The sequence below is a fragment of the Bidens hawaiensis genome, unplaced genomic scaffold (genome assembly GCF_021521415.1).
Source record: "Bidens hawaiensis isolate Kalapana, Puna unplaced genomic scaffold, B.hawaiensis_p1.1 tig00030189_1, whole genome shotgun sequence".
NCBI classification, from domain to species: domain Eukaryota; kingdom Viridiplantae; phylum Streptophyta; class Magnoliopsida; order Asterales; family Asteraceae; genus Bidens; species Bidens hawaiensis.
The window spans coordinates 256,660-270,758 of record NW_027505171.1 but is presented as its reverse complement, the minus strand read 5'-3'; the positions used below and the strand labels follow the sequence as shown (position 1 = coordinate 270,758).

Sequence of the window (14,099 nt, the reverse complement as noted above, 5' to 3'; positions counted from 1 at the left end):
TAACAACCCAACCAAACTCAAATTTATACTCTCCTTCACAACCCAACCAATCATTTTTTATTGAATAAAATATATAATATACTTAGTTTATAATTTATTAAAAATAACTTTTGAAATTGAAAAAAAAACTAATAAGGTTCTTTACTCGAAAAGCAGAGAAATTTTTTTGGGGGGGGGGGGGGGGGGGGATTTTGGAATTTTTATTATATTTTCTTGCATCACATAAGATTATATTTTTTATTTCATAAGTTGTATTAATAAATATAATCACCAATTTGGATAATTTGATTTTACATATGCTAAAAATAATTCATATTTGAACAGCAAGAATGTATAGTTTGTGTGAGGTCAGCAAGTTGCTCTAACTGACTTAGGCCAAGTGTAGTGGGCAAGAAATAGGGGTGAAATGGGGCGCGGACACCGCCCCTGTGGGCGACAAACTCACAAAAGGGGCGAAAAGGGGTGGGGCGAAGAATATTTGTTGCCCATGCCTGCTTTGTTTTTATTATTATTTTAATGGTATGTGTTTGATATATATATATATATATGATGTTACAACACCATTACACTTCTAAAACAAAAACTCACTCTTTGCTGATTGGGGGCCACATGACGCAAAATGCCTTATTTGTAGCCCCTCCACTACACATAGTCTTATAGTCGGTCCAACGACTAGATTGACCCATTTATAGGAGTTTTCATTTTCTTTTAATTGATTTCTACCCAACCGACCGAACGGATGTGTGCCGATGGGAGTAGTCTTAAGGCTTTAGGTTGTTATAAGATGATGGTCCAAATGATTGTGGCTTGTTAGACAAAGATTACTAACGAATTGTTGCTTCTCTTATATCATATTATTAGAGGATTTTGGTACAAAATATGATTTGAAGTTGCTTAAAAACTTTATAAGTTCAATCGATTTATTACCATCCATGCGTCGTTTTATTTGTGTTTCAGTTGTATATGCCGGGAAGGATTTGCCAGAAACTAAAAATGCATTAAAATTTAGACTGTTTCATACCAACGGTTTTTTTCGAAGACGCGTGACATCTCCCTCGTAAGCATGTAAACTGAGGCGTTGAACACTATTTTAAACCCTAAGCCTTGAATCCTATATGCAAGTGTAATCTTGAGTGTACAAAACAGTTTGAAATACATTCCTTTCTCTATGCTTGTATAAAGTCGAAAAACATATATCTAGCGTATCCAAAAGCTTCAATGCTCCATTTAGGAACGAAACAAAAAAAACGATGAGTTTCCTCAAGTTCCTCATATGTCAAAGAACAAATATTCATCAACTTCATGTACACTTATGATGATCGTCGCAAGGTGTTGACCACTTGTGACATGATATAGACGATGATGTTCCGCAGACTCACAGTTTGAACCCGGAATAAGAGCTATAATCTTATCTTGGACTTGGTTTATCATATCTATTGCCATACTTTTTATAGAGCTATAAAAATCATGAAATAATTACTTTTGTTAATCATCCACTCATGAATAGTAATTTTATAGTTGCATCCAAGTGAATATGTTAACCGTGACACCACGACTTTAGCATCACTAATGCCCTGCGCCGTCCTTTGATGATATAGGTGCTCGCAATCGTTGAAACCGACCAAATCTTCAAATCAAAACAAACTGGCTAGATAAATTTCACACAGTTCAATTCACGATTTAGTTTTGACAGCTTTCCTGTCCATTTTGATCAGAAACTTAAAATAAGTCAATTAACTTTTATTGTATATACTTACAAATATATACATACGTTATTATATATACTTATAGCATTCTCATCCCATTCCCTATCCCCATCTCTATAATTACACTAAAAAAACACTATATTTCTCTCTCATATTCAATTAAATAATATTTTTTATACCTTTATCATTACAGTTTTCCCTCTCCTCTACTCACAACCAATCCAACAAATATTAAAAAATAAATAGGGGCAAACAATGTTTCCAAATGTTTCCCCAAATTTACAAAAAAATCACTACATTTCTCTCTCCACCTTATAATTTACACTCACAATCCCTCACAACCTCACCCTATAATTTACAAACTTCACACACATAATTATAGGGGATGGGATGAGAATGCTCTAATCATCAACCATCTTAATTATTATAATACAAAACTTCTTTTAGAAGAAAACATTTAAAAATTCGGTTATAGTTGTCAAACCGCCAAAACCATAAAAAAGCCAAACCTATTCTTAGGGGCGAGCCTGAATTATATGTTGTAAATAACTAAACGACTCTTTTCAAGCCCTTTTACTAAAGCTTGAAGGCTTGGTTACTTTATTATTTATTAATTAACATATATATTTTTTTTTATTACTTGATATGTTGTAAGAAAAACCTAAATTAGCCTAAGCCCGACTCAAGCTCATGTGGGGTACCTTAAATGAGCCAAAGCTCGGTTGTGCAGAATGAAGTTAAACAGAGAAATCCAAGAGAGTAAACGTAAAAACACGCTAAACTAGATAAGACTCAACGAGCCTAAACAATCTTTCCACACAACTAAACAAGGCTCAAGCTCGGGGTCAATAACTAAACGAGTTTTATTTGAAACTTGGGTTACGCTCAAACTCGATAAGCCTAGGCTCGTTTCAAGCTTTTTATCGGTCCGATCTCAAGTAGCTCATGAGCAGCTCGACTTGTTTGCACCCCTACAGCCACCCCCACTCAAGCTAGTAGGTCTGATTTGTAGCTCATTCAAACCATAGAAGTTTAAACAGAGAAAAGAAATTGAATCGTCAAAAACAGTAAACGCCACTGGCTTTGAACCATACTGTTTTTAGTCCAACGATAACTCCATAACACAGAACACAGCACACGGACGTAACGCACGTCACACACGACATAACACCAACGTTTTATTGTCCCATAATCGTCCTGTGACACCACGTTCGTGCGTGACATGTGAGAGATCCATTACAATAACATATTTTTAAAAGTGACGCAAGATTTAAATATTTATTACAACGATATTATATCCGTCAAAGAAATCATGAAAGCAACCAAACATAACCAATGACCTATATCTCATTCCAACTTATAACTTATTTTCTTCATACCAACAAAACAAAGAATATGATTCCACAACTAGATTTTACGATTCGGTTTCTGTCCATACGTGTTCACGCATAACGTAGGACACAAAGCAGCTTTGTGTTTTATGTTTTTAACTACCTTGCATGTTGGTTTTATGTCGATACAAATTGTCACACCAGGTGTTTAAAGAAATGCAGTACATATCATTATTGACAACAGAACTCATTCAAAGCTGAACTAATATAATACTTACCAATAGCACGATCACTGCCATTACTTGCACCGCAAGTACTGTAATATTACTTGCAAAAGCTCGGGAAATAATTTAAGATTCTTGAGGAGCTTCAAATCTTGTCGGGGTGTCAATACCAGCCATACAGCAAAGACCCGAGATCAAAATTACAAGCAAAACAAGTCCCTGAAACATCACAAAACCATATGATATTGTTCTGAAACTAGTGTCCCAGGTATTGACAAATAAATATAATGTTCAAATAAGTCAATAAGTCAACAAGATGAGAAGATATAGTCAACTTACCACGAAAAGTCCCTCCAACATCGACGATTTAATTTGGCAAACTCCATCACATTTACCGGAGTCATGTGATGAATTTCCAGATTTTTCTGCAAGAAACCTGTCCACCTGGCGGTAAGACGGATAACGGATGACATTAACTGGATCAGAGACGTATAAAATGGAGTATTTTGCTCCGGTCTTCTCCACAGAGCTTATGAGCTCAGACAAAACTTGACCTGCATTTTAACATACCGAGATTTATACAAAACCAGAAGCAATGTCAACCCAATTATAAACGAATCAGTTCACATTGTGTTTTAGGGCAAATACCATAGTAACCTACATACTTTATGTATTTCTCGTATATATCCCTACAATACTTTGCACATAAAAACGAACATACTTTTTCCTCATAAAAGTGTGTTAACAATATTACGCACATAAAAAACATACTTTTTGAATTTTATCATAAAAGTCCCCCAACATGTTCAGTTCGAAAAAAAATATGCATACATCTCTCTTAATTATGATTGGATGAAATCATGAACACACTATTTGACAAATTACATTATAATAGTGATAAAAATCATTTGTTTATAACTTCTTTCACAATTTTAAATTTATACAAGCCATTTTATAGGTAGTTTGAAACTTTATTTTGATTTACGTCATCCAAGCTCATGTATTTTTATTACACTTTCTGAAGATTATTTGTATTACAACTTACTGAATTAAAAAATGGAAAAGGAAACACAAACATTGAACAGACTTTGACTTGTCACGTGCCCAATTTAAAATACTAATTCATCTCAATTCTTTCCTCAATTAGTATTAATAAGTACAACAATCACAAATTCGTTGAAATTTAACATGTGGGGGTACTTTTAAGTGTAGAAAACTGTTAAAAGAGACTTTTATGAGGAAAGATAAAATATGTTGGTTTTTACATGCAAAAAACTATCAAAGGATTTTTATAAGAAAATACAGAAAGTATGTTGGTTTTTTATAGTATTTGCCCTATGTTTTTATCTCTGACAGGTCAATAACTGAAAAGGTGGCGGGTCAAACATAGAACCTCCTAAATCAGTTTATTCAAAAAGTAGTGTACTTGTATTTGAGGCACTAATTGTTTAACCCATATAAAAACTCCCTGTTTTGACCCGTTACCCATGACCCAACCCGCTTGAACCACCCATTTTTACACCTAACATACCCTCAGAACGTGATTGCTCGCTTCCTTTCGCAGAGTCAGCACCTCCATTGCAAAACACAACAAGTGGTGTCTGCCCATTGGGCTTCTTTTCCATACTTGAAACCACATATTCCTGTCATTGTAAACGGTAATCTATTAAACATGTACTGAAAACTATGAATGTGTGATTATTTATTCCAACAAGATAAAAAGCACTACATGGACTGAGCTGATGTCAGCAAGTTTCTCAAAGTTTCCACCCTCTGCCGCACATGATTCCAGTATACCAACCTTGCTTAATCCAGCATCAAGTCCACAAGTTTCTGCCAACTCAGAAACTACTGAACTTTGCAGAGATTTATTCTCTTCAGATGCAGATACATAAGGATATGCCAAAGAAAATTTTGACTTTGTGAATGAGGCCTGTTCATTAAAGATATAAGATTGATATGAAAAACAGAATGTTAGACACGAGTTAAAATTTAAAATTTTAACCTAGCAGCAGTTACCTTAAGCAAGTCTAGAAGTGTTTGGTCTTCATTTTTCTTCCCAGAAATATCCACAGACTGTGATTATAATAAAATATCAAGTTATGTAGGAGTAGATAATGATTTTGAAATGTATCCATTTGTAACTTGAAAGTCATTTATTTTGAAAAATGACACTAAAAGAAGAATAGAGTTTCAATAGATTCTAACCTCCCTCCCAACAAAGACAATGGCAAGATCCATGGATTCTTCAGGATTCTGATTAGAGCACTGAAAAAACAGAACTAGCATAAGGCTTGCAAACACTTGCATCAAAAAGAATAAGTTGGTAGCATGTTCTCTCTTATGGCAATACATGAAATATAAGAGCAAAATCCAACTAGATAAAAAAAAGGTTACCAGTGAGTTTGACCAGCCACCTTCTGACATGACAGATTTGACCAAGTCCTCTGGTGAAAGGGTTTGGTAACTTACACTTTCCTTAGCTTTGCTGGAAGTCATGCTGTTGTTTCCGTACGTATAAAATATTAAAAAAGGGCATAAAATCAACTTGAGGCATAAGAAAGGTAGATATTATTACTTAAAAACACAATAACCCTTGAATGACTCCTCTCTTAAAACATGAACTCAAACTAATCTCATGTTACTTTTAACAACCTCTCAAATGCATTTGTATTTTGTAGGATAAGAATATGAACTAGAAAGAGATCCTCTACCCTTATATTAAATGAAGTCTGAATGGTTAAGAATGGTTACCATTAACATGGTTACCTCTTAACCATTCAGACTTAAGGTTACCTCTTTACCATTAAGAGGTACCCTCTCAATGACCATTAAGAAGCTACCAAACAGCCCCGTCAGTTTGACTCTCAACAAGACCCAAGTTAAAAAATGTTTTCCAATGTTTCTAAAAGAAGAAAGCATACCCATCTTGGACATTTGACCACAAAAAAGCAGGGGTTGTAGACGAGAAAGTAAGCCCACATGGCAGTTCAGATGCCACAAGTAAAACTGCCACAAAAACGGCTGCAACTGTCTTCATATCTCTCTTCTGTTAACAATGGTGTGACCAGCTGAGTGTACCTATAAAAAATATACATTATTAGAATCCTAAAGATGACTGTGATGTGGTACTAGGATATGTAAGATCCCATGTTCAGAATCTATATGGCATTAGAAAGATGAGTAATGTGTGCATGGGTTAACATAAGCATACAATGGATACAACACATATAGGAAAACAAAATGTGACACTAGTGCTCATAACGATATATTAGACTCCCAACTTTAGATGTGACCCAAGCACTCACAAAAGATTCACCAACTTTTCAAGCATATCTCTCTACCTGGATAATATAAAATATTTAGATGCGTGCATGTGTGGGCATATTCTACAACTATAAAACAAGCTTATTAGTAGAAAAACATTTAAAGGAGGGAAAGGAAAGGAAAACTAAGGATAGTTAAAAAATGTGTGTTCTTGAGTTTTTTTTAGGATGGAAAGGAAAGGAGTAGGAGGAGTTAGGAAGGATTAAATTAATGTATTTTCCCAATAAGTTATCCTCCCAAAAATGGGATGATTACTAAGGATAACTAGTTTTTAACATAGTTATCATTTCCTTTCCTCTAATTTCCTTCCAACTCAAGAACACACCTAATTAAAAAAAAATTCCTTCCCTTCCCTTTCCTTTCTTATCATTCCCTCTTCTTTCCTTTTCTTTCCTTGGTTAAAAAACTCAAGAACATGGCGTTAGGAACAAGAACGGGTTGAAATACGAATAATGAGTGTGTTTAAAAAAGTGGAGGAATGCCATCGAAAAGAATGCTAAAACTAACTTGGGTCAATAAAGTAAAAGAAAATATGGATGTTTAGCTCTTGTATGGAACTTGTAGTTTTAAAACAAAAAAGGTAAATACCAACGATTTAACACCGAACAAAGTAAAAACAAAATCTAAAATCAAGAAATGCAATATAAATGCCAATACACGAGGGATAAAGATTACGAAGTAACAAAGATAAATCTGAAATAACATTACCAAAGTATAAAACCGAAAAATGGCCAAAAAAACATACTTTTGACAAACGTAACAATCAGAAAATAGCACCACTAGCAGAAAATACAAATAAAACTGTAGCTCAAAGATCAATTCAACAACAAAAGCATACATACAACAAGTGAAGAGTCACTAATTCGTCAAGCTTATCTCTACCAAAAGTATATAAATAACACGTTGGCCACAGTCTTTGTATTAGATAAAAGCTTGGTTGTAAAATGTAGAATGCAAAAAAAAAAGATGAGGATAGACAACTATATGCTACATAACATTATCCAAGTATAAAACCAAGAAATGGCCAAAAAGAACATATTTTTCAGAGCTAAAAGCTACCGTCAGCAAATAACACCACCGGAAGAATAACTATAAGCATACAAAAACAACAATATCTTGCACATGAATAATATCTCAAAGGATGAATTCATGGTTTCCACAATCACACATAAGATAAGAAGCAACATATTAATTGATCAACATTATTAAACTTCACATCTGAAACAAAAGGATCTTAATAATAATAATAATAATAATAATAATAATAAATGAATACATAAACTATTAATCAAATAATTATTCACGCCCCATCGTGATTACCAAAGTAATCTAATTCAACAACTTAATCCATCCACCAATCAATCAATCAATAGATGAAATTAAACCCTAGACTAGAATATAGCAATTAATACGAGATTGACCTAAAAGCAGGAGATCGTGCAATTACCTCCGGGTAAGATATCAGTGGCGATTGACGGAGGTAGGTGGATCTTGCAAGATCAGGTACGGTGTTCCGGTAAGAAGAAGATGATGAGATCGTCAATCAGAAATACACACTCTCCGCCATTCAATTGACAGAAACGATTAGTATTATTATTATTATTATTATTATTATTATTATTATTATTATTGTATTGTACCCGATTTAGATATCATGTTTCTATTTGGTCCATACTTTATTAATATGAGTCGGAATACTCCCTTGCTTTATATTAAATTCAAGTTGGTATTTAAAAGTTTGTTGATTTGATTTAGCCAAAGGTAAGTTAGTGGGTTACCATGTAGTAAGTTTGATAACAATGGAGATGTAAAAATAACTGATCATGGAATGCTTTAAAATGTGCATTGGCCTTTTAGCGTTGTCTTGATACGACAAAAAGCATAACGTTACATACCACAAACCATGCTCCAGGCCAATCATTCAACAAAGTGCACCAGGTTATGGAACATTTCTTGCGATTATAGTTAGGGGGTGAAAACGAGCCGGGCCGAGCCCGAGCTCGGCGCGTTTAACTTACATAGAGCTCGAGCTCGGCTCGTTTCGAGCTCTATTTCCAAAGCTCGAGCTCGGCTCATGAGTAGATTTTTTAAACTTGAGCTCGGATCGGGCTCGGCTTGTTTACCATTTATAAGTTATTTTTATATATTTTTTCTATTATAATTTCATGTATAAAATAATATACATTATTTAATTATTTTTATTTATTTTTTATAACATGTGCGAGAAGTGATATTACAGCGAGAAGTGCGAGAAGTGAAGGTATAACTCCATTAATCCATAATTTCACTCCCTTTCATATGATGTTACATACATAATTAAATATATATAGGTTGGTTGTATTTATGTCTTAATTACACATTCAAACCTACCTACAAACATATAAATGTACCAAGCCACATTCAAACCTATATACCTACACACATACAAACATACATACACATATACAAACATACGTACCTACACACATACATATGCACCTACACATAAGAAAGAGAGTGAAATTAGGGATTAATAGAGTTACACCTTCACTTCTTGCACTTCTTGCTGTAAAAAAACTTCTGAAATGATCCAATACCTATATATATATATATATATATATATATTAATAATTATTAAATATATATTTTAAAAAGTTATATAAATGGCAAGCTCGTTTAGGCTCGCGAGCCGACTCGAGCTCGATAAGTGAAGCTCGGGCTCGGGCTCGTTTATTAAACGAGCTTACTTTTAGGCTCGAGTAGGCTCGGCTCGTTCGAGCTTGAGCCGATCTCGAGTAGCTCGCGAGCAGCTCAGCCCGTTTGCACCCCTAATTATAGTGAATTCATTTAAGGATAAATAATACTAAAACATTCAACAAAGTGTGGCAGTTATGAAACATTTCCCTGCGATTATAGTGAATTCATTTAAGGATAGATAATACTAAAATAATAGTTTTTTTTTTACTCTGTATATACTTTATTCGATAAGAAATGTATTCATTCATAGTTTCATATACTCTCTCTCTCTCTCTCTCAAACATACACATTTAAAACTACACTATTGTTTCTTTGTAAAAGACATTCCTTAACTTACTCTCTAATTCACAAGCCCTAACCTTGTGCAAAGGCTAACATTCATCATCCAAATATTCAAGGAAGAACCAAACAAGTATTAAACTTCTAGCCTAGATCAGATAATTTGTTGCAACGTGTTGTATAAGTTATCTAAGCTTAACGATCTATTAAAATTGTGTGGTTAGAATGGTCTATTGTATGATATGTCCATTCTTAACAAGTTTGTTCATGTATATGTTTATTTGAAGTTTATATATTGTTTTTCTTTCTGTAAATGCTGAAAAGCAAATACAACCACAACATTGAACAACATGAACGTGTAACTAGAAGTATAAAAGCAAAAACACTTGGATAATAGATTCGGTGTCAGTACCGAATTTGCTCATCCCTAATTAAAACAACTTTTAGTATTTCTTTTATCTACTAGAAATCCAATTCAGTACAGCTAAATACAACCATCCCAACTCAAATCAATCATTTATATACAAACCAGTGGTTAAATAACTCGGTCAACCTAATATTACACAACAGCCTCTAATATTCATACACAAATCTCATGATTTTAACAAAATATATAATTTTAAGATATTCAGTTATACTTCTAATTCAATGTCAGATCTTTGTACGAAATCATAATTTAACATTACAAAACTTCACAAAAATAATATCATACAACTTAAAAAAGAGAACAACAAACAACAAATAGTATTCGAAGAGAACACGAAACCAAACTAATTCTTCGGTATATTCTTTCCAACGATCTTCGCAGGAGTTATTCTGATAAGGTTTCCGGGCTTACCAGGAACCGCCCCCTTTATCATTACAACTCTCAAATCACTATCGATTTTGACAATCTTGAGTTTTCGGATTTTGGTCTTTGTGCCTCCCATTTGACCGGGCATTTTCTTCCCCTTGTAGACACGCCCTGGTGTCGTCCCGGCTCCGATTGACCCAAGAGCCCGATGACTCTTTGACCCGTGGGTCATTAGACCTCTCTTGAAGTTATGCCTCTTAATACCACCTGGTAACATGATCAAACAGACCCTACCCAATAAGAATATAAAGAACACAATCTAAAGATCAATGCATAGGCTGCATAAGCAGACACGTAATCAACTAATTAAGCTTTCAAAACGTAAATTTAGGATTAATTAACTTAATTTGAAAATAACATTTAGGATCAATGTACCAGCTGCTTAACAAGATTTCCATAAACTAAATAAACTAACCCGAAACAAAAACCGATAGTAACAACCAAACTTTTGGTTTTGTGTGAAATTAAAACCGAACTGAACCTATAGAATTCCATTTTTTTATTTTGAAATTTTAGTGATATATAATCTAACTATCTATATAATTGCCTACCATAAAATCCTACGTGTCGCGCTCTGGTCGCTCCCCACCCCATCTAAAGCCACCAGATTGCTTAATTTATAAATTGTGAGCTCTCCTTGATTTAGCCAGGTTCAAACCTGATATCTTACACGGGTCATAGCATCTCAAATAGATAACCTTTATTTTTGTTTATGAAACCTAGCATCCACAATTAATAAACCCTCATACCGGTGATCACCGGCGAACCTTCATCCCAGGGCATCTTCTCCATCTTGGGTCATCTCCGAATATCTGACGACACGTCATGGTCTTCAATTTATTTTTTAACATACAACAATCTGTCGCCTGAGACTCCGGTGAGATCCTGAGACTCCGGTGATCTCCATTCACCTCTGATCTCTATTCTCCATCCGTCCATGTATCACGCACACAATTAATTTTGCGGCTGGTGATGTATTTTTGCTGTTTACTCGATTTTTCGATTTGCTTAAGAATCGTTTAATTTTGGCTTACAAAGTTGTCTTCTTAGTTATTATTCAAGCTAATGTTCATTTGATTTTATTGATTGACAGTGTGTTTTTGATGTTTTGTATATAGCATATTGATACTCCAGAAAATATCACTAAGTTCCTTGGAAGTTATTGTATCCTTTTTGCGCAATTTAGTTCGTTCATGTGTAATCTATTCTATCTAATTTTTTAGCAATCTTTTTGTCTCCAATATTTCAATGGAATTCATGTTTATTGCATTATATGTTAAACATTTGAGTCAATATGCTTTTGCAAAACTGTCAACTCTCCACACTTTAAAGTCTTTTTTTTTTAAGTGTTATGTTGATTTTGAATGTTTATTTCAATTTAAGTTGTGCATGGAATTTTCGACTGACGTTGGTTTATAATTTTTCTTCTCTCGATTCCCAGGCGATAGTTGTATATCCTAGAAGGTGACATTGGTTGATGGAGTTTGAAAGCAACGATTTTGGAAAAGCTAAATTGTGAACTTCTAATACTTTCTTTTCTCACAGTACTTTACATGTTTGACCTGTTATGAACAACACATATACCTAATCTACCCATAACTACAGGGTGCAAGCAACTCTCAAACTCATAACTTCTTTTAAATGTGTCACTTTGGGTTGCATTTGATCCAAAACAAGGTACTAAGTATTTAACTAAAGGTAAGCAGATCAAATGGGTGGTAAATGGCCAAAATTCATCAAAAAGTTCACTAAAAGAAATAAGTTATACTTGAAAATTCTTAGTTTGTTGCTTATGCAGGTTGGCTACATCGAACGAGGCTGCCAAGAAGAGTTGGTTGACTATGTTTCTCAAGTACTTATGTACGTAATCCCTAATTTAAGTTTTGTTGAAAAGATTAAGTTTTGTTTTGTCTGAAAGTGCTCCATCATTGAGAAGCATTCCAGGCCTTCCAAATCCTCTTGTGTTTTAGAAACTGATAGCAGAATCAAGTTTGCCCTTTATTCACCACATGCAACTTCAGTTACACTTTGACTGTCCCTTTCGGATAGGTGAGTGTGTGTCTCAGATTGTATATAAAGTTAAATATTAAAGTTTATATCAGAATTGAGTAACATATTTAAGCATCAAAGTAACATCCATTATTCGAATTAAGTAAAACTCATAATGATTTGTGGATGAAGGTAATAAATAGAGATATGTTTATTAGTTTAACAGGTAAATGATTATTGTTTTAATGGATTTTGATTTATTTGTTAGCAGCATCAAGCAATAGGGAAGTACAAGATTGGAGCAAGAAATGGCCAGCAACAATATTTGTTGGTTTGACCGAACAAAACCGATTAGGATTTAGAAACGGTCATAATGTTTAAGATTATTCATGGTTCATCGTCTATTTATGAGAAAGGCAATAAATACTTCCTTTTATAGATTTACATTTGAAACCGTTGGGTTCAAAATTCCAAGAGATTGGTTTTCGTTTAGTTTAAACGAACGGACATTAACGAACACAATTGTGGTTCTCCTAGTCAAAACGTATAATAATTAACTAATCATTAACAAAAACATGAAGGCCCAAATTCATTATTTTTGAAAAAACAATTTTTCGGCCCAAAACTTTCAAACCAAATTGACAAAACCGAACCGAACCCAAACAAAGACGAAAAAGAGATACCTTGAAACCCCTTGCCAATGGTGGTGCCCGAAACATCAACAAGATCACCCTCATTGAACAGCTCCTCCAACACCAATTTCTGATTCGGCTCAAACCCTTCAACCGACTGCAGCCTAAACTCCTGAAGATGCCTCAACGGAATCACCCCGGATTTCTCCAAATGCCCCAATTCGGGTTTGGTTAGTTTCTTGTCTCGAACCCTCCTATACCCAACTTGGACGGCATTGTAGCCGTCAGTATCATCCGTTTTCACCTGAATTATTAGGAACAAATAAAATTATTACTCGTAATATCATTAGCCTTAAGAAATAATTTATTTTCTTAGGATAATTTAATTTATTCCTAACAACCTGAGTCACGACATTTCCTTCGCGGAAGCCTATGACTGTGACCGGAACCACTTTTCCGGTGGCTTCGAAATACGTCATCATTCCCAATTTAGTGCCCATTATACCCACCCCAGCTTCCATGGACATTTGGATTGAAGTGGGTCTTCGGGTTCGGGTTCGGGTTTTGATGGGTGTGATTGAGGATATGCGGATTGGGTTGAGGAATGAGGAGTTGGAGCAGCGGAGAGAGGTGGGGGTTTTGTGGACGGGGAGATGGAGGGTTGCGGCGGCGGTGGTGGAGCGGTGGTGGTGGAGTTGGGGTGTCACGGTGGTGGTGATTGAAGAAATCCGGCCGGCGACGGACATGGCTTCTGAAAGATGGAGATAAGATGAGTTTGGGCTTTCCTTATCTACTTAGAGCATTCTCATCCCACCCCTCATTTTATGTGAGGGGTGTTTTTATAATTTAGAGAGTGATTCAGGGTGCTGTGAGTTAAGAGTTTTTATATTTTAGAGAAAGTAGTAATTTTTCTGTATATTTGAAAAGTTACTGTTCATCCCCTATAATTTTTTAATATATTTTGAGAGTGGTTGTGAGTGAAGGAAAGAGAAAAGGTAATGATAAAAGGTATAAAAAATATT

At 34.6% G+C, this 14,099-nt stretch overlaps 2 protein-coding genes across 2 annotated transcripts; both read right to left on the bottom strand.

Moving 5' to 3' along the window:
* Window positions 1-3,035: 3,035 nt before the first annotated feature.
* LOC143611213 (uncharacterized) lies at window positions 3,036-8,170 on the bottom strand. Its single transcript, XM_077085471.1, has 9 exons — window positions 8,036-8,170; window positions 6,186-6,342; window positions 5,659-5,761; window positions 5,470-5,529; window positions 5,281-5,337; window positions 4,991-5,194; window positions 4,793-4,904; window positions 3,601-3,815; window positions 3,036-3,480 (listed from the first exon to the last, which is right to left on the bottom strand). The coding sequence occupies exons 2-9, from the start codon at window positions 6,299-6,301 to the stop codon at window positions 3,388-3,390; spliced, it is 960 nt and encodes a 319-aa protein (XP_076941586.1). The 5' UTR covers window positions 6,302-6,342; window positions 8,036-8,170; the 3' UTR covers window positions 3,036-3,387.
* A 2,026-nt stretch (window positions 8,171-10,196) lies between these two features.
* Window positions 10,197-13,850, bottom strand: LOC143611212 (large ribosomal subunit protein uL3c-like). The gene is made up of 3 exons (XM_077085470.1): window positions 13,479-13,850; window positions 13,129-13,381; window positions 10,197-10,663 (listed from the first exon to the last, which is right to left on the bottom strand). The coding sequence occupies exons 1-3, from the start codon at window positions 13,821-13,823 to the stop codon at window positions 10,374-10,376; spliced, it is 888 nt and encodes a 295-aa protein (XP_076941585.1). The 5' UTR covers window positions 13,824-13,850; the 3' UTR covers window positions 10,197-10,373.
* Window positions 13,851-14,099: the final 249 nt, after the last annotated feature.